This window comes from Anomalospiza imberbis, chromosome 8 (genome assembly GCF_031753505.1).
Source record: "Anomalospiza imberbis isolate Cuckoo-Finch-1a 21T00152 chromosome 8, ASM3175350v1, whole genome shotgun sequence".
In the NCBI taxonomy this organism is placed as follows: domain Eukaryota; kingdom Metazoa; phylum Chordata; class Aves; order Passeriformes; family Viduidae; genus Anomalospiza; species Anomalospiza imberbis.
In genome coordinates, this window is record NC_089688.1 from 3649980 (window position 1) to 3667831 (window position 17852).

A 17852-nucleotide genomic window follows, 5' to 3' on the forward strand; every position below is an offset into this window, starting at 1 on the left:
AGAAGGAGCTCAGCACACCGCCTGCTCCATGGCACCATCTCCAAAGGGATTGGGAAGGCTGATTTTTTAATACAAATATCTTTGTTCCCATTTAGGGACTTCGTGGTGAGAAGGCTCATATCTGTCAGTAAATTAGACACTGAGGAGGTGACACAGTTTATTAAATTACCCAGTGAAATAGGGACTAAAATGATCACCGAAGAAGGAAGCAGCACAAAATTAATCCTTCCTTTTTGTGGCCTTAAAATGCCCTCCCACTGAAACCTTCTGTGTCCATAAGGCAGCTCCATGCCCTGGGACGCTGCCATGAAACTTCAGCTGATTATAAGAGAACATGAAAATGTAGGTTCAGACCTCTGCCACTACTGAAGTAAGCCACAAGTACCGAATATTTTCTTTTTTAACATGGTGGGGATTGCTGCCTTCCTCCAGCTCCTCCAACTCACGCAGGGCTGTGACCTCGAGTCCACTCTGCTGCTGCTGCTGCTGGAGAGGCTCTTTGCTTGCAAAAGCGAGCTTGAAAGAGAGAATGGCGGGGGTTGCAGAGGTGGAGTCAAAGGCAGGGTATTGATTTTATAAAAATCCAGCATCACCTTTGATACTCTGTTAAAGTTACACCAAGGGAGAGCTGGCACGGCTTCCAGCGGGATAATTACGGCCCCAGCCTGAGTAATGTCTGCGTGCTTCGGGCTGGCAGAGCGAGCGAGCTGGGACGAGAAACGCAGGCGCTGAGCCTCCCTGCCTTCAATAGCTGGCATATTTTACATATCTGCTGGCTGTAAACTGTTTTCTATAGTGCCTCGTAACAGAGAAGCCGCGGGGAGCCAGCAGAACGAGCTCTGGCTGAAGTCGAGCGGTTATTTCCAGCAGCACTTCGTGTTTCGCCTCCTCTGAACGTGCGGGATCGTGGCTGGGGATGTTCACCCTCCGCTGGGAGGCGTGGGAAGGGAGGGGCTCAACCCTTCGGGACATTCTGGGGCTCCTTCCTTAGGGATGGCATCGTGCCCTTTCCTTGGATAAACTCCCGGGGTCTCACTGGGCAGGCTTTAAAGCTAAAAACGGTCACTAATGAAAGGCACCGAGAATGAGGGGGCTGTAACGCGCTTCCCAGCACTTGGAGGAGCTGCCCGGGCTCCAACCATCGCATCCTCACCAATTACTGCCACAGTCCCTAATTAGCCGCGCGGTGTTAACGTTGCGGTGGGTTTATGCCTGAAGAACGGGACTGTCCGGAGCTCAGCCCGGGGGGCGATGCTGGGTCAGCTCCGGGACCTCCCTCTGTGCCTCTCGGTCCACGGGCTGCGAGACACATAAACTCCCCTGCTGGCCTGGCCTGGGCTCGGGCTGCGGCTCCCGCTGCGTGCCCCGAGCAGCCGCTGAGTTTCCCTGCTCCTGGCCGGGCTCTCGGGCATCCTGGTGGGCACAGAGGGGACCGGGATGTCGCTGCTCCTGTGCCTCGGGGGTGCGCAGTGTCCCTGTCCCTCTGCTTCCAGCCGCTCCTCCCGCTGGTCCTTGGCTTCCAGCCGCTCCTCCTGCTGGCCCTGGGCTTCCAGCCGCTCCTCCTGCTGGCCCTGGGCTTCCAGCCGCCCCTGTTGCTGGCCCTGGGCATCCCTCGGGCGCTGCCTGTGTGCCAGCCCGGGGGGAAAGCGGGATGCATGCAGGCTCCTAGCCGGGACAGGGATGCGGGACACGCTGGGGACACGGCCTCACCCCGCTGTTCCCTGCCGCTCCTGGCTCTCTCGGTCTCCTTGCAGAGGCTTCTCAGGACCGTGCTGGATCTTGGCTGCCGGCTGTTTTATCTCGGTGCTTATCTGCAGATGAAGCCGCAGTTGCTGCGGGCTGAAGCCAGACCGTGCGCTGGGAGGGTTCCGGGAAGGGCCGATGGATGCGGAGCGTGGCTTTGGCTCGGTGTGGGGACACGGGGGAGGCTGTGACCCCACAGGATTCCAGAGTCTCTTGCTCTGTGATTTTGGCCTCCCAGGAGCTGACCTTGAAGCTGGTTGTGAAATGGTGATGCTCCTTGGTGACTCTCTGAGCTGTCAGTGAGCTCATGGAGTTGAGTGCGTGGCTGTTCTTAGTGCCATCTACACATTATATATAAAAATATATCGAGGTAGCATTTAATCTAGACCCAAAGTAGATTACTGAGCATGTTTCACTGATGTGTTTCCCCTTCTGTGCCTCCCAAGCAGCCCAAGGCAGCTGGGATATTAATAATGACCATGTGTTGCTCACTCACACACTCCAACCCCAGAGTGCCAGGGTGGGGAGGCAGCCTGGGACCTGTTTTTGCTCTTCTCTGCTCCAGAGATTGGATTTCCTTTAAGTGAAAGCTCTTCTCAAAAGAGAGTCAGAGCCCAGTGTCTCCAGTTGGGGCCCAGTAAGGTGGTGAGGGCTGGAGAGACTGTCAGAGTGTGGGGCTGAAGGCAAGGCCATAGTTGGTGGTTTAATTCACAGAAAATACATAATTATCCTTAACTCACAGCATCCTTGGAGTTTCCTCTCTGTGCTGCTGGCCCCTGGAGCTGTGGAACAACTCAAACCAAAAGTGGTGCTCCTGGGGTAAAACCATGGAATGACACAGTTCCAATTAAAAGAAGTTTGTCTGGTTTTTAAAAACCTCTTTGAGGAAAGTTGCATCCTTCTTCTGCTGCATGTGAGGTTGTTGTAGGACAAACCTGAATTTTGGAGCAGTCAGGTGGCTGCTGCTTGATGGAGATCCCTCTGCTTTCCTCATTCAGGAAGGCCAGAGGTTTGGGAATGGCAGCAGCTTGGTCAACACGAGTGTCCCTAGGGATCTGAAACTGCCTCAGGTGTTGAGAAAAGGGGATCCTCCTTTCCTGATGGGGAATCTGGCAGAAAGGCCACAAGCCTTTATATTTAAATAGACAGAGGACTCTCACATCCACAATTACATCTCTAAATGGAAAATAAAGAATTTCATTGATAAGAGAACACAAAACTGTCACAGGTAATCATGTTTTGAGAAAAGGGTTCTTCCATCATGTAGGAAACTTGGATGAAAGTGATGGTCGTGCAGCTGAAATTGTTAAATGAATAATACAAACTCATTCTGTCTCATTCCCAGGGGAGTACTTTTATCCCTAGTTTAAGATACTCTTCACCCTAATTTTGTTCCTACACAAGTTAATATTCTCCTGGGAAAAACAAAAAGTCTGTAAAATCAGTGATGAAAAATAATAGCCAGCCCACTGCCCTACACACACAAAGGACCAAGAAAACCCTGAGAACTTGCCCAATGAAAATAAAAATCCCAAAATGAAGATTTGAAGCATCTCAGAAGTAACTAAAACACACCAGGAAATGATCATTTGGCCTTTAAAATGAACAAACTACCTAAAGCTGCCGCTTTCTGTGGAGCAAAGGGTTCTTAATTCCATAGTTACATACACAAATAGAAAATCAGGAACTGTATTGATTAGAGACTTTTTCTTCCTTCCCTACCATAGAGGTTAAAAAACCCTCACCTCCAAAATCTTAATTTCCCTTAAAAATAGAGTTTAGGGAGTTTCCATTCTACCATGAACTCTCCAGTGTGGAGGAAGCAGCTACAATTCCAACTATTCTGTGACTCCAAGACCTGGTTCTCTTGAACCATCAGTATTTGTTTAACTTAACTAAAAGCTTCATTAAAACCTCAATTACAAAACATGCCAGGATGAATAACTGTGCTCCATACCTATGTGGGATGAAGGTTTCCCATCCCCAAGGGATTTGCCCACCTTCATCTTCCTCAAAGCCAGCTGAAGCTGCTCTGCCCTATTCCCAGCCAGGTGTGAGGGATCCTCGTTTTCCTCCTCCTGAGGGCCAGGGCAGGCACCAGGTGAGGATCGAGGATGGTTCCTGCATTTCCTGACTCTACCTGAGCCCCATCCAGGTGTTTTCCACCCTGGGCCTTTCTCTTTCCATCCGGCTGCTTGTCAGACAGTCGTTCTCACTACTGATGCTTTTCTCCTACTCATTCACAGCACGTTGACAGGACGAATCCAGGAATTGCCTTCCAGGCCGAGTTCCTGTCCCTGGGGCAGGTTCTACAGTGCCAGGTTTAGAGGAGACAGGCAGAGATCCCTCCTCGGGAGCCAGCTGTGTTTGATCCCGAGGGGAACCGCCCCCACATGGTCTTTTCCTTCCTTGATGACTTCTTCCCTCCTTCGGCTGAAGGGAGATGTTATTCCCGTTTTGGGCTGGGATTTTCTCTGTCTTGCCAATGATTTTCTCTGTCTTGCCAATGACTGTTTGGGGTCGGTCACCACCATTCTGGTGTGACCCGAGGTTGACTAAGGCTCGGGGACTTGGGGGGAGCAGTGTCACTCCCACCTAAAAGCTCACCCATCCCCTTTCCATCCCCCGCATGCTTCCCAGCTGGTTGTATGGAGCCATTCCTACAGGATAGACCCAATGACCAGGCCCAGAGCAGCACCATTAGCTGAGGAATTCTTTATTTGGTGTCCGCGGAAAATCACAGACTGGTCTCAACAAGCCACGGCCACGAGGAGTACGGAAACCACTGGGTGCCCTCGGTGGATTTCTGGATCACCATCAAAACCCCGACCCCCGCCGTGTGTCCCCGTGCCGCTCCCTGGGGATGCTGTGGCGTTCTGGGGCCGGGGCTGGCCCCGAGCTGCTCGGGCTGTGCCCCGGAGCAGGAGCAGCGGCACGCCCGGAGCAGCCTGCGGAGCAGGGAGCGCCGCTGCCGCCGGCGCGGGGGCTCCGGCTCCCCGCGGGCGGCCGAGGCCTCGCTGGGGAGCAGCGCCGGGGGCTGTGTCTGCGTCTCCCGGTCCATGAACAGCCGGACGTGGGAAATCCGCCGCTCACGGGCCGGGCTCTCGGTCTGGATGTCTCGATCCACGCGTCCAGCAGCACACGGCTGCTCCGATGTCTCGGGCTCTGTCTGGGTGAGCTGGTGGACCACTGGCGGTTCTGTCTCGGTGGAGGCAGGGGTGGAGGGTGTGGAGGGCACTGTCGAGGAGTTGTCCGGCGTGACCTTGCCCGAGCAAGCCACGCATCTCCTCATGCGCCGGCACTGCCCGCGGCCCGCGGTGTTGGCCGGCGGCGGCAGGGGCACGGGGCTGGGCACGGCGGAGCGCTGTCCCCGCAGCAGCCCGGCCGAGCTGGGACGGCTCCTGGAGCTCTGCTGGAGGCGGGAATGCCCTGAGAGCCTGTCCCCATGGGCGGCTGGAGCCGGGCTCTGGGGCAGCTCTGCCCGGAGGCGGGAGGAGAAAGAGACGCGGGAGGTGTGGGATGGAGGCGGCTGCCTCGGGCCGGTGCCGGCCCCATCCCCGCCTGTCCCTCCAGCCTCATCCTTCAGCAGGTGCCTCTTGGACGGCTGAAGGCCGAGCTGGCCCTTCTCCATGGGCATCTCCATGGCAGCTATCCCGGGGAGCTGCGGCCTCCGGAGCGCGGTGTCCTGCGCTGCTGGAGGGTACGGCCCAGCATGCTCCTTCAACAGCCCCGGCAGCCGCAGCGCCACACGGTCCTGGTGGCACCCAGAGGCGTCTCGGTGTCACAACGGCCCCGTGACACCGCGAGGCCCCGGTGTCACAATGGGCCGCGGGCACCTTTGTGACACAGCCCCGGCTTTGCCGCGGTGGCTGGAAGCGGCAGGAGCGGGCACGGGGCGTTCCGCTCCCGGAGACTTTGCGCTGACGGGAGCGTGCGGGGATCCCACCGCATCCCACGGGCGCTCCCGCGGCTGTTTGAGCATCCTCTTTCCGCGCCCGAGCTCCCTGCGCGGCCCGGGCTGGCCCCAGATCCCGGCCCTGCGCTGCTCCGTGCTGCCGCCCACGAGGTGGCGCTCTCTGCCCGCCAGTAAAGCCAACGCACTAATTGTTAATCGTTGTTAATTAGCTCCCCTTCCCCCCGCCAAGGACCGCCTGACCCCCTGGCCGCAGGGATGCTTCCAGGCTGAGGATGGGACAGCTCCGAGCCCGCAGCTTTTCAGCCACACGTGAAAGGCTGGAGGCACGGACACGAGGGTGCAAAAACGCCCCACCACCCCCACCTCCTTAAAAGACAGAGACGCTGCTAATTGATTTTTCAACCCTTAATTTAATACTCCATTGTCCTCCAGCTCAGATGCTTTGCCCTCTCCTTGCCCTGCCCTACCACACCAGGAAGTCTGTCCCTAAAGCTGTGGCACAAGATTCCATGGGTTGGCAGGTGGACACTGAGGGGTTCCTGGGCGCCCTGAGTGCCCACCGCCTGGCTGTGGGGGCTGGGAAAAACCCCCTCCTTTTTTTTTTTTTTTTTTTTTTTTTTGCCTGCGGCAAGGGGCTCCTGAAATCCCTCCCTGGAAACAAGAGTGGTTTGGGAGGGAAATGTGATAGGGGAGCTGATGGTGCCCTTTGCCGGCCAGCATTAAAAATTCATGTGCATGATGGGCTCTTCCAAATAAGTCCAGGAAGGATGAGTTCCTCCCTCCCTGGACAAGCTGGCAGAGCATTCCGGCTGCCTTCCCCCTCAGGTGCCACCAGGGCCCCGGTGTCTGTGCCTGGGGACGGGCTCTGCTCCCTCAGGGCATGGCGTGCAGCCTGGGATGAAGGACACCGGCTGTCTGGAAAGCTGCGTGTCCCACAGGATGGTGGGGCTGGGCTGGCATGTGCTGGGGGGTGACCTGGAGGGCAGGGAGCAGGAAACCTGGTGGGAAGGGGTGTGGAGTCCTGGATGGGGAGGGATGCAGGTACCCGAGAGGATGGGGAGGGATGCTGGGTGGGATGAGCGGTCCCCCAGCCATGAGGTACACGGGATAATCTGGGCAGGCAAGGATGGAGAGAGGCGTGCGAGGTGCCCAGGTGCCAAGGGTGGGTACCCAGGAGGGACCAAGAGGGGAGTGCTGAGGGTAACGCAGCCTGGAACGTGGGGTGAGGAGAGAGGTGGGATGCTGAGCTCCCGGGGGGCCGGGCCGGGTGGGCCGAGGGGCGGCTCCACGTGGCTCATTAGCAGGAGGCAATTTAATATTTATGAAGTGATCTTGTTTGAATCCCAAGTCTTCGGCTCCAGTTACAAGGAGCTGCGTCACCCTGCGATCACATGGTAATTGTTGCTATTTCCAGGATCCCAGCCTCGCAGAGTGGCACAAGAGCTCTTTCCCCTTTTCTGGTCCTTTTTTCCCCGCCGCCTTTGCCTTGTTCGCCGCTGTTTTCGGGGCGGTTTCCGCTCGCCCCGGGGCCGGCTCGGCGCTGGCCGGCGGGCGCGGGGCGATGCCGGGGCCGCTGCCCTGAGCCGGGGCGGGCGCAGCCGCTCCCCGCCCCTGCCGCTGCCCGGGAGCCGCTCCGTGAGAGCGGGACCGGCCCGGCAGCCCCAAAATGACCGAGCTGGAAGGGGACTTCACCAAGCTGCTGCTGCTGAAGGAGGAGCGGATCAAGGAGCTGGAGCGGCGCCTGGGGGAGAAGGACGAGGAGATCCAGGAGCTGCGGCGGCGGCTGCACAAATGCCAGTCCGTGCTGCCGGCCCCCAGCCCGCACATCGGGCCCCGCACCACCCGGGCGCAGGGCATCTCGGCCGAGCCGCAGACCTACCGCTCCTTCCACGACCTCCGCCAGGCTTTCCGCAAGTTCACCAAGGCCGAGAGGTAGGGATGGCACGCACCCCTTTCTCCCCGCTCCCGCCAGCCCCGTTCCCGAGCGGGTTAGCCGGGACATCGCGTCCCCCCGCCTGGCATCGCCGGCACGGACCGTGCCCGGGGCGTGGAGCGGCTCCGAGCCGCCGGGAAGGAGCCCTGCGGCGGATCGGACAGCCCGGACCTCCCTCCCTCCCTCCCTCCCTGGCTTCGCTCTTCCCTTCCCCGCCGCGGCTCCGCTGCGGCTCCCGGGGGATGCTCGGCCGGAGCGCGGGGGGGCGGCGGTGCCTCCCCGGCGCTGGGAAAAGTTTGCGGCGGGGCCGGGAAGTTGTTCGGTGGCTGCTCGAGAGCCGCCAGCACCCCCGTTCCCGGGACAGGTGCTACACCTCGCCCCGACCCCCGCTTTCCCCACCCCGTTCTCCCCCAAAACGAGCCCACGCTGCTCCAGCCGTGCTTTGCCTCCTGTTATCCCGGTGGGACTCGCTGATCCTGAAGAGCTTTTCCCACGTTAATGATTCTGTTTCCCTGTGCCGCTGCCAGGCATCCACGGAGAGGTTTTTTCCGGGAGCATGGGGACTGCATCACTCACCCCGGGGTCTTGGGGGTTGTCCTTCTTCCATACATGAGGGAAAACTGGGGAGCTTGGTGTGGTGGAGAAGTTGTGTGTGACCACGGTGGTGACCCTGCTCTGGGCAGAAGCCGTGGCCGGTGCTTCTCGAGCAAGGCACGGTCCCGTGCCCCCTGTGCGGAGCGATTTGTTTCAGCAGAGCCATTCCCGACGGGATCTGTGTGTGGGTGTGAATCCACAGCTCTCCCCAGATGTGCCCCGACCAAACTCCAGCCCTTTCCTCCTCTCTGTGCCCTGCCCCTTGTTACGAGACTATTGCTCAAACGAGGAGCACTCGGCTTTGGGCTTTTTAAATTCAGTGTTATTCTTTTCCCTGCCTGTGGTGCTTTAATAAAGCAAGCTGCTGTGCCCAGGGAGGTGTGTGAGTGCGAGCTGAGCGTGTCCGTTTGTCCTTCCCTGGGGCAGCACATCCCTGTGCACCAAGGCAGAGGCTAGGTGTTGTGGGTGGAGGAGAAACCACGTCCAACTTTTCCTTTTGCTGTTGGTTTTTTTGGAGGCAATGATCATCCCGAGCCTCAGGAAGGTGACAGTGACCCGGCACCTGTGGTGAGGGCAGGGACCCAGTGTCCCCACCCTGGGTAATCACTTGTTTAGAAGTTGTTAAACCTGCTCACAGCTCCAGCCAGGTTTAGTCCCGGCCTGAGGCATCCCCGTGCTGTTCCCAGTTTGGGTTGGCAGGCCAGCGCAGGAAAAGCTGTGTCCATGTGATGCAGTGAAGGTCGTTTGTCCCATCCTGCATCATTCCCATCATCCTCAGGTGATGTTTCAGCGGGCAGGAAAAACTCCTGGTGGGGCCTGCGGGCAGTTCCAGGCTGGAACTCCATCCCTTGGCGTCCCCCATGCCTCAGCCCTGCTTGTGGTAGCCATGACAATGGTAACCAAGCCAGTCTGGGATTGCTTTTGGGTTTTAATTCTTAATTCTTCCTTTAATTCTGCTTAATTCTTCTCCCATCTCGTTGCTGGGAGAGCGGCGGGCGGCTCCATGGTGTGCTGAGCGTGCTGCACCCACAAGCTCCCTTTTTCCCCCGTTTTCCCCCCAGATCCCTCCCCACCACGGGCTAGATCGAGGTGTTTTTTCAATGGGCAGTGTGTGGGTCCTTGATCCGGCTCCAGGGTGCTGTCCTGGGCTCAGGGAGCACGGGGCTGTGCTGCAGAGGCCTGTGCCAAGAGCATGACGAGCTTTCCCCGCTCCCGATGCCGGCCGGAGGCAGGGATGGCTCTGGCTGGTGCCAGCTCCCCTCAGTGTCCCCGGGGCTTTCTCTGCCTCTGGCATCTCAGAACTGCTGACAGCACTCGGCTGATTTATTTATGGGGCAGCTCATGCAGCTCCAGCAGCCTCCTGCGCGTGCCCCAGCGACAGCAGCAGCTCCCAGCTCTCCGTCCCTCGTCCCTGAGGCTGAGGATGGGGAACACCTCTTTTCCAAATCCCACAGGCAACTTCCAGACCATAAAACCCCCAAGGGGATCTTCAGGCCCGTTTGTTTTCCGTTGAATGCCAAAAAAGAAACTTTTTTACCTGGGATCAACTTCCAAGCACTTTTCCACCTCTGAAGATGTAGTTATTTCACAATATACTTGGATTTGTTTATTGTGTGTAATATACACCGACATATAAAACTATCAAGGAGTTGAAAGCAGCAAACTATGGGATGACAGGAACTCAAAGAAGGATAAATCCCAGCTGAAAGTGGAGAATGCAGTTGGTTTAAATATGTTGTGCCTCTTGTAATGCACTCCTGTCACGTGCAGCAAGGGCAGAGTTGAAAAGGCTTGCAGAGATCCAAAGAACAGGGATGTGTAAACAGAAAGGTGGTGAAGGATGTGTTATCTTTGGTCTGGAAGTGTGGTTTTGTACTGTTGTTCCTTCTGATAACATAGAAATATAAATTTTAATGGCAGAAAACATTGCTGTGTAGCTGGCCAGGTGCATAGAGCTATCCATGTATCTATATCCAATCTGTAAATTAGATTTTCTTTCAAAATAGCTGCTTTCCGTGCCTGTCTTCAAAATAATTCCTCCCTGTTGTTCCTTGATCCGTTCCTGCCAGCAGAGATTTGAGTTGAGAGCGAAGCCGCACTTCCTGTAAATGATTCCTTCATTTCTTTCTGGTCAGTGAGTTTTGACTCACTTTCACCCCCAGCCAGTGAGTGTTTCGGATCACACGAGGCTCGGGGCTGTCTGTTCCAGCACCTGCCAGTCCCTTATGGCAACACAAAGAGGGAAAGCCAGTTTGTTCCTGTTTCTCCTGGCGGGTGGGAGCCATCCATGGATAATGCAGCAATCCAGGCACTTTGCTAAAGTGATGCCCAGTTGCTAAGCAAAAGCACTGCAGATGATCAGTGATGCAAAAAAGTAAATGCTGAGGTGTGGCAAAGCCAGGACTAAGAGCTGGATCGGCCCTGCCTGTCCCTGCACCCAGAGGTGCTCTGTGCCCTGAGAGTGATGGATCCCCAATCCCACCTCCAGATCATCCTCCCAGGAAATTCCAGCTGCTGCCTGCCTTAGTTCTGAGGTGCAATGTCTAATTCTAGCTAAATCCTGCTTATTTGGGGTGAGAAGCCTCCTTCAAACCACAAAATGACTTTGGGAACTCTGGAGTATTTTCAGAATAGCAACTGAATCTTTGCTGAAGCCCTGGCCCTGCAGGCAATTCCACGTTTTGTGTGTGGTTATATCCTCAGCTCCCCAAATCCAGCTCTGACAGTGCCATCCCTGGCCTTTTCCATGCCTGTTTCAGTCTGACACAGTGCTATAGGCTCAGCCTCAGCCCTCATCATTTAAGACAGATGAGTTTCCCCACTCTGTTCCTGGTAATTTGCCTGTCCTTCTTGGCTCCTTAACTTTTTCTGCAACTTTTTAATGGATTTCCCCCTTTTTAACTTTATTTCAGGAAGCATTTGCCACAAGATGGCAGTGGGGTCTAACATTTAAGGCGAGGTATTGGGGTGTATTGTGGTTTCAGCCTCCCAGTCCTGAACCAGTCCGGCTGCCTGTGGTTTTCCAGGTAAAATCAGGCATGAATCCTTGTTTCTCCTGCTTCCACCTTCTCTGAGGTGTTGGGGGATGCTTTGGTGAGGGTGTGTGTTCACCCAAGGTGTTAAAACTCAGGATTAAAGGCTTTGGGTGGTACTGCGGATGAAGGATTTTAGTGGATCCTCTTGACTTTATGCAGCAAAAGCATAAAGGGATTGCTCATTATCGGGATAAGCTGGTGCTTGCTGATGGCCATGGCAGGACCAATCCATCTCTGGGGTCTGGGTATTGCTTAGGCCAGGACCAGCCATGCCCGGGGTAAAAACTGGGCAGCCTGGGAGGTCTCCAGTCCAAAACTCAAGGCCAAGTCACCTTCAAAGCTGGACTGGGGCTGCTCCAGGCTGAAGCAGAGGTGTCCTGCACAGCCCTGTAATTCTCCATCACTTCCCCCCCCTGCTCCATTACGCTTCTGTCTCACATCACCACCCTGGAGCTGCTCTGTTGATGGCCTCCAACCCCCTGAGCATGGCAAGGGGGATCTTCCCCCTCCCTGGAGCCCTGTCCTTCCCCCTCAGCCCCTTTCTGGGAAGTGAACTGCCCGCCTGCGTTAATTTAGCCATGATCTCATCAGCTGCCAGCCACTAAAGCGATATCGATCCTGCGCTCAGCCTGCCCGTGAAAAACAACCCAGCTGCTTCCCCACTACCTGGAACCACCCTCCCTCAGGGCCTGGCCAGCCTGGAAAAGGAGCTTTTGCCTCATTTTTTTGCTGGTGGGAGACCAGTGCGTGACCTGCTGCCTGTGTGTGACACTTCAGCCTTTAAGCTGAGGAAGGACAGTTTAGGACTGTCCTCGTGCAATGTTTGACACCACTCAGCAGCTGTGCCTGAAACAGTTCAAACAGGGAGCTTTGGCTGGATCTGAGGCTGCTGTTTCTCTCTGTAAGGATCAGCATTGCTTTGTAAAGCTCAGAGGAAGGGTAGCAGTGATTTTGCCATTAATTACGACTCTAAAAACGCCTCTCTTCCTCATTTACCCGTCCCCACTCTGGTCCCATCCTCTCCTGATGCACTGCAACAGCAAATTCCTTGGATGCTTCATCCCTGGGTGATCCCCACCAAAGATCAGAAGGATTTTATTAGCTGGAATTACATTGGCAGAGGAGGAATTAACATTGTCCTCATTGCTTGTTGTGTTGGGAGAGCGTGGCTGCTCCAAGGGAGGGAAATACAGAGAGAAGTCTGACAGGGTTGCTTAAATTTGGGGAGAGCTGGAAAATATTCCAAAGAGAGTGATGGAAGTGGGAGATGGACTCTTTGCTTGGTCCTCTCTGCTCATTTGGATGGAGCAACCTGTGGCATGAAGCAGTGGAGTGAAGATGGGGGGGACAAAGTGAGTTGTCACTGCAGGGAGAGGTGTGACATCAGCCCCTCGAGAAGTCCAAGGTCAGACAAGTAAGCACAGAAGGGTTTTAGAAAGGGAGGGAAGCAAATGTTTATGGTTAATCAATGGAAATAATTTCCTGTCTTTTAATTTTTAATGGGCTGAACTCACTGCTCCCCCCCTCTCCCTGGGCATCACTTCCCTTTGGTTTACAGGAGACTTGAAAATCGAGCCAGGATGGGGGGAAATTTGGCTCCCAGAGGGCATCAAATGGTGCCTTTCCACTGGGTACAGCCTGGCGTCTGTCTGTCTGTCTGTCTGTCTGTCTGTCACCAGCAGCCCTGGTCACCCAATCCACCGTTTCCATCGTATCCCTTCGGTGCTTCCTCATGGGCCAGGGCAGCATAGCAAGAGCAGCTAAACCCAGCTTGCCTTTCCAAAAATAGTACAAAACAGGTATTCATTTATATACAAACATCTGAAATGAAAAAAAAAATCCGATTAATTTACATATAAACATGTGAAATTAAAAAAAAAAATCGATTATTCAACGTGATCCCTGGTCCTGGTGAAGAAAGGAAGGGCGAGATGACAGGATTTTTTTTTTTTTTTAATTATAAAAATTATCATTTTTCTGCATGGTTTGGGATGCAAACTTGGAATCTTTGCTGTGTGTTTCTCAGGTCTGCCCTGAGGAAGGGCACACTCCTGCCAAGGGAATGAGGCAGTGCCCATCCCTGGCTGACGCAGGCTCCGTCCCAGCGGCGTCATCCCAAATTCTTCCTTCAGCCTATTTTTAAATGCCTCAAGTCAGGAGGTTTTTGGAGCCTCCCTTGGGGCACCAAACCACAGGCCCAGAGATTTCAGGGCAGCTGCCAGATCTCCATGTCCCCCACCTTCCCTCTGCCTGGAGCTCTGCTTCCCAATCCCTGGAAACCTGGTTACATGTGGGCTCTAAACCTCAGCTGTGCTCCCAGGCAAGGCCACCAGAAACTGCTTTTCCCTCCTGGATCTTTGGTGTGAGTGGATTTATAAAAATACAACGAGCTGGGAGTTGGGATTGTGTTGTTTTTCTGCAGCAGCTTGTGGACCTCTCTTGGTTTGGAGGAGAAAAAGGGTCCTGTGTTCCTCTCGCTGCTGCTTTTTTAAAAGTGGCCCGTGGATGTGGTGGTGTAAAACTGCTTGGCCTCACTCACTCTTCAGTTGGCCTCTTTTATAATTTCTGTCAGGTTTTTTGAAGTCACTTTTTTCAGAATTTTTGTATCACTTTTGTCAGAAATGTTCTGTCATTTTTGTCACAATCGTCCCTCAGGATGGAAAAGGTAATTCTCCAGCAAAAATCCTCCTGGGTGATGAAATCTTATCCGAGTAAAATGGGATAGAAGGGACTAAAATGAAACTCAGAGTGCCTCTTTCCTAATGAGAAACTTCAGGAAAAAGCCTTCCCAAGGTTTCCACTTGGTTGTGGAGCTGCTGCAGGTCCTGGAAAATCTCTGACAGAGCTTTGGCAAGGGGCTTCCTGAAGAGCTTTCCCCTCTGCCGTGACCTCCTGAGTGGAAAAGATGAGGATTGCTTTTTTTTCAAAGAGATCTTTTTGCTGTGTCCTGCTCATGGGTGTTCTCAGAGCATTTTTGTTCCATTAGTAATTAAACCCTGTTGTCACAAATGAGGCAGAAGATGCTAAAAAAGGGGGGAGGGAGGCAGAGCTCAGGCCCATGGGTGGTGGCAGAAGCTGGGATGATCCTGGGGATCCACAGGGATAAAGGATTGAGATAATTTTAAATTTCAAATTCCATTTTTTGGATTTAGTTCATGCTGGAGGCTGAGCCTGAATGTTGTGGGAATTGCTACAGGAGAGGGGGAAAAGCTCTCCAGTAATGGGATCAAATCTCTTCAGTTTGACTCCGAGGAGTGTAAATAGATTTGGCAGTGATTTTCTTGGTGATTCCTGGTTTTGAAGTATTTTAAGGTGTAAAATGGGGTGAAAACATCCACCTCATGGCAGTAAATTAATGACAGGTGGGGTGATGGAAACTCAAAACAGCAGCTACAGGGGGAGAAAACAAATAATTATTTAATATAAAATACCCAGAAGGAAACTGTGCCGGTAGGAAGCAGGTTCAGGAGAAATATCTTAGTATTTGGGGTTTCTGGCGTGAAGTTTGCACTAAAGGAGGTTGTGATTGATGATTGATTGCAGCAAGCACAGCAGGATGGGAATTTTGAGTTGTTTTCATTTGCATTTTGCTCTTTTTTGGGAGATTCTATAAAATCCTCCCAGGTAAAAAATCACCACCAAGATTTTAAATGACCAATTAGTATGAAAATTCTGCTTGGAAAAAAAAGAAATTCTATTGACCTGTTTGTAGATCAGATCCTAAATCTCAGAATTCCACTTTCCATTTTTGTATCTGCACTGTATTGTAAATATTTTAACTTTTTTAAGCTCTTTAATCCATCAATTTCTGAGGACCTGGCTCTGTATTATCTTTCCTGTGGTGTGTGGAAGTGGGAAGGAAAACTGGGAATAATTCCTTGAGTCCCCAAAGAGCTACACCCAAATCTTCCGAGTGGCTCAACACAGAATTTTGATGCTTGCAATTATAGCCGAAATTCAACTTTTAAGGCCTGGAATTGGTGGGAATAGCAGGAAGCAGTCCCTTAAAAATGGATCTTAAAAAAAAAAAAATCAGGAAGCTGGAAGGAATAAATACATCCAGTGTCCCCCCTCGCTCCAGCCCATGGGTTGGGTTTTTTTTTTTTTTTTTTGACATTCAAAAGAAAATAAATCCATGCTTGTAGAAATGCAGAAAGGTTCTGAAGGTTTGGAAAGGCAGAGTGGAGAAAATCTGGGAAGGAGCTCTCTGGGAAGGTGGGAAATACACAAGGAAATTGCTTCATCTGGGAGAATGTACATAAAATATAAATTTTTATATTTATTTTAATACCAGGGGTGTATCTGCAAGGTGGTTTTGCTGCCCATCTGCCAGCCCACCCAAACCAGTCAGGGATTCTGCTTTTTCTGCATTTGATGTTTACCCTTTTCACAAAGTCTTGGGGGCATTTCTGATGCCACTTCAGCCTGCATGGAGGCAGGAAAAAAATCCCCAAATCAGCTCTTGGAGGGAAAATTTTCATGGAATGGCACTGAGAGCGTATTTTATCAACAGACAGCAGCCCCCTCGTTCGCTACTTTATTTCTGTCTGCTCTGTAGTTCAGGAAAGAACTGTTCAGTATTTAAAAAACTAAAATACTAAAATGAAAGCAGCATAAAAAGTGGTGGTTGTGGGTTGGTTTTTTTTTTTCCTCCCCCCATTGATTTTCATGCTGCTTTATGAAATCTGTGTCAAGTAAAGGGTGAAATCTCTGCTTTCCCTTTCATCCCATAATGCAAGGCTGGGCTCTCCCTGCCAGGAGCACGTTTCTCACTTTGATCTGCAGGTTTATTATCCCATGTCCCATCCAGGGAAAAAAACATCCAGGGAAAAAAAAGGCTGCAATGCCTGTTGGGAAGCACAGACCAGAGCAGCTGGTCTCCCCTGCAGAAACCCTGACACTTTAAATCTTCTTCCCTACATTTCTCAGCTCTGCTGGGGCACAGAGACTTGAAACTGGATTGAAATTTATCCCTCCCTCTAAAATAATCACCTGAAAAAAAAAGAATTTCAAAGTGTTTTATCTTTTGATAGGAGAATGCTCGTGGCAACTTCAACCAGAAACTTGTTCTTCTGTGGGAAGATGCTGGAAAATATAGGTTGAGCTGGTGTGGGTATTATGAATATTAAAATTTTTTACTCCGTTATTCCACATGTTTGGAGGCAGAAAGGCAAAAAAAAAAAAAAAAGTGGAAGTGGTGCTGTGGATCAACTGAAGGCTGGTTTTAGGGAAATTTTGGTGTCTGATTTATGTCTCCTGAGTGTGTGCAGGCAAATCCGTCCTAAAGCATCAGTTGCAGAGACCATTTGATTTTGGGACAGTTGTGTCTCACACTTCTAGTTCCTGCTGCCGCTGCTCATTGTCTCTTGCACATTTTTGGCTGGGTTGACCCCTAAATTGTAGTTTCTACTCTGAGATTAAAAACAGAGATCCCATCTTTTATGTTGGGCTGGTTGATTTCTGTTTTGGGGAGCCTTCCTTCTCCTTCTCCTTCTCCTTCTCCTTCTCCTTCTCCTTCTCCTTCTCCTTCTCCTTCTCCTTCTCCTTCTCCTTCTCCTTCTCCTTCTCCTTCTCCTTCTCCTTCTCCTTCTTTCTCCTTCTCCTTCTCCTTCTCCTTCTCCTTCTCCTTCTCCTTCTCCTTCTCCTCCTTCTCCTCCTTCTCCTTCTCCTTCTCCTCCTTCTCCTTCTCCTCCTTCTCCTTCTCCTCCTTCTCCTTCTCCTCCTCCTCCTCCTCCTCCTCCTCCTCCTCCTCCTCCTCCTCCTCCTCCTCCTCCTCCTCCTCCTCCTCCTCCTCCTTCTCCTTCTCCTTCTCCTCCTTCTCTTTCTCCTCCTTCTCCTCCTTCTCCTTCTCCTCCTTCTCCTCCTTCTCCTTCTCCTCTTTTGCTGCCAAATATGCAGTAGCTAAAAATCAACCCTCTTTTAAAGGCTTTAAACCAAATGGGAAACACAGGGGGAAGCTTCCCATGGAATGATGTCACGAATCTCCCCAGCCAGCGTTTCTGTGGTGGCTCCTGCCCAGGCAGCAGATGAAAACGTCCCCTGGAGCTGGTTTCCCCCACAGTGACTCCTTTCCTGACCCTGCTCCCAGCCTGTGGTTCCCTGGGAACTGGAAGCAGCAGCTCCTTGCGTGGGTGTTGAGCTCATGGTGCTCACATCAGGAGGGAGAACAGGGAGCTGATAAATCCCTGCATCCCTATTCCAGCCCGCAGTGTAACCCTGACTTGGGGAAGGGGATTTAAAGTCGCATTTGTGGAGCCCTTCTGGCGGGGCTGGGAGATGCTGGGCGGCACAGGAGGAATGGGAAGGGCTCCAGCTCCTGAGTGGGAATCCCGGGGGGTCAGCAGGGCCGGCTTTGCTCATCCAGCCCCGTTTGCAGAGGAGCCCCTGGCCTCCGTGGAGGTTTTGTTTCCACGGGTGCGTTTCTGTCATTAATAAAATCCCCCCGTCCCATCCCGGCTCAAAGCCCTGCCCCGCGAGCTGCAGGGCAGATTAATTGCCCTAATTGCTCTGCCTTCGATATTGCTTCCACATTTCCAGCCTGGATCTGTCTCCTGATCCCGGCCCAGCTGCTCCTGCTGCCCTGGCTGTTTGCTGTCCTTCCCACGCCTCTCCCAAGCGCCTTTCCCTCGCT

The 17852-nt window shown here is 53.1% G+C and overlaps 1 protein-coding gene across 2 annotated transcripts in view; it reads left to right on the plus strand.

The window, feature by feature from the left end:
• The first annotated feature begins 6979 nt into the window (after positions 1-6979).
• The window catches only part of PRKG1 (protein kinase cGMP-dependent 1), a 376558-nt gene continuing 365685 nt past the window's right edge, over positions 6980-17852 (plus strand). Inside the window, exon 1 of one of the 2 annotated variants that reach the window (XM_068197052.1) lies at positions 6980-7053. Coding sequence is in view for 1 of the 2 variants with exons in the window: in XM_068197051.1 (XP_068053152.1) it covers positions 7326-7591 (266 nt within the window). In the remaining variant the exon portion in view is untranslated. Of the gene's footprint in view, positions 7054-7236; positions 7592-17852 lie in introns of those variants that run through there. The other variant, XM_068197051.1, reaches the window with a different exon arrangement.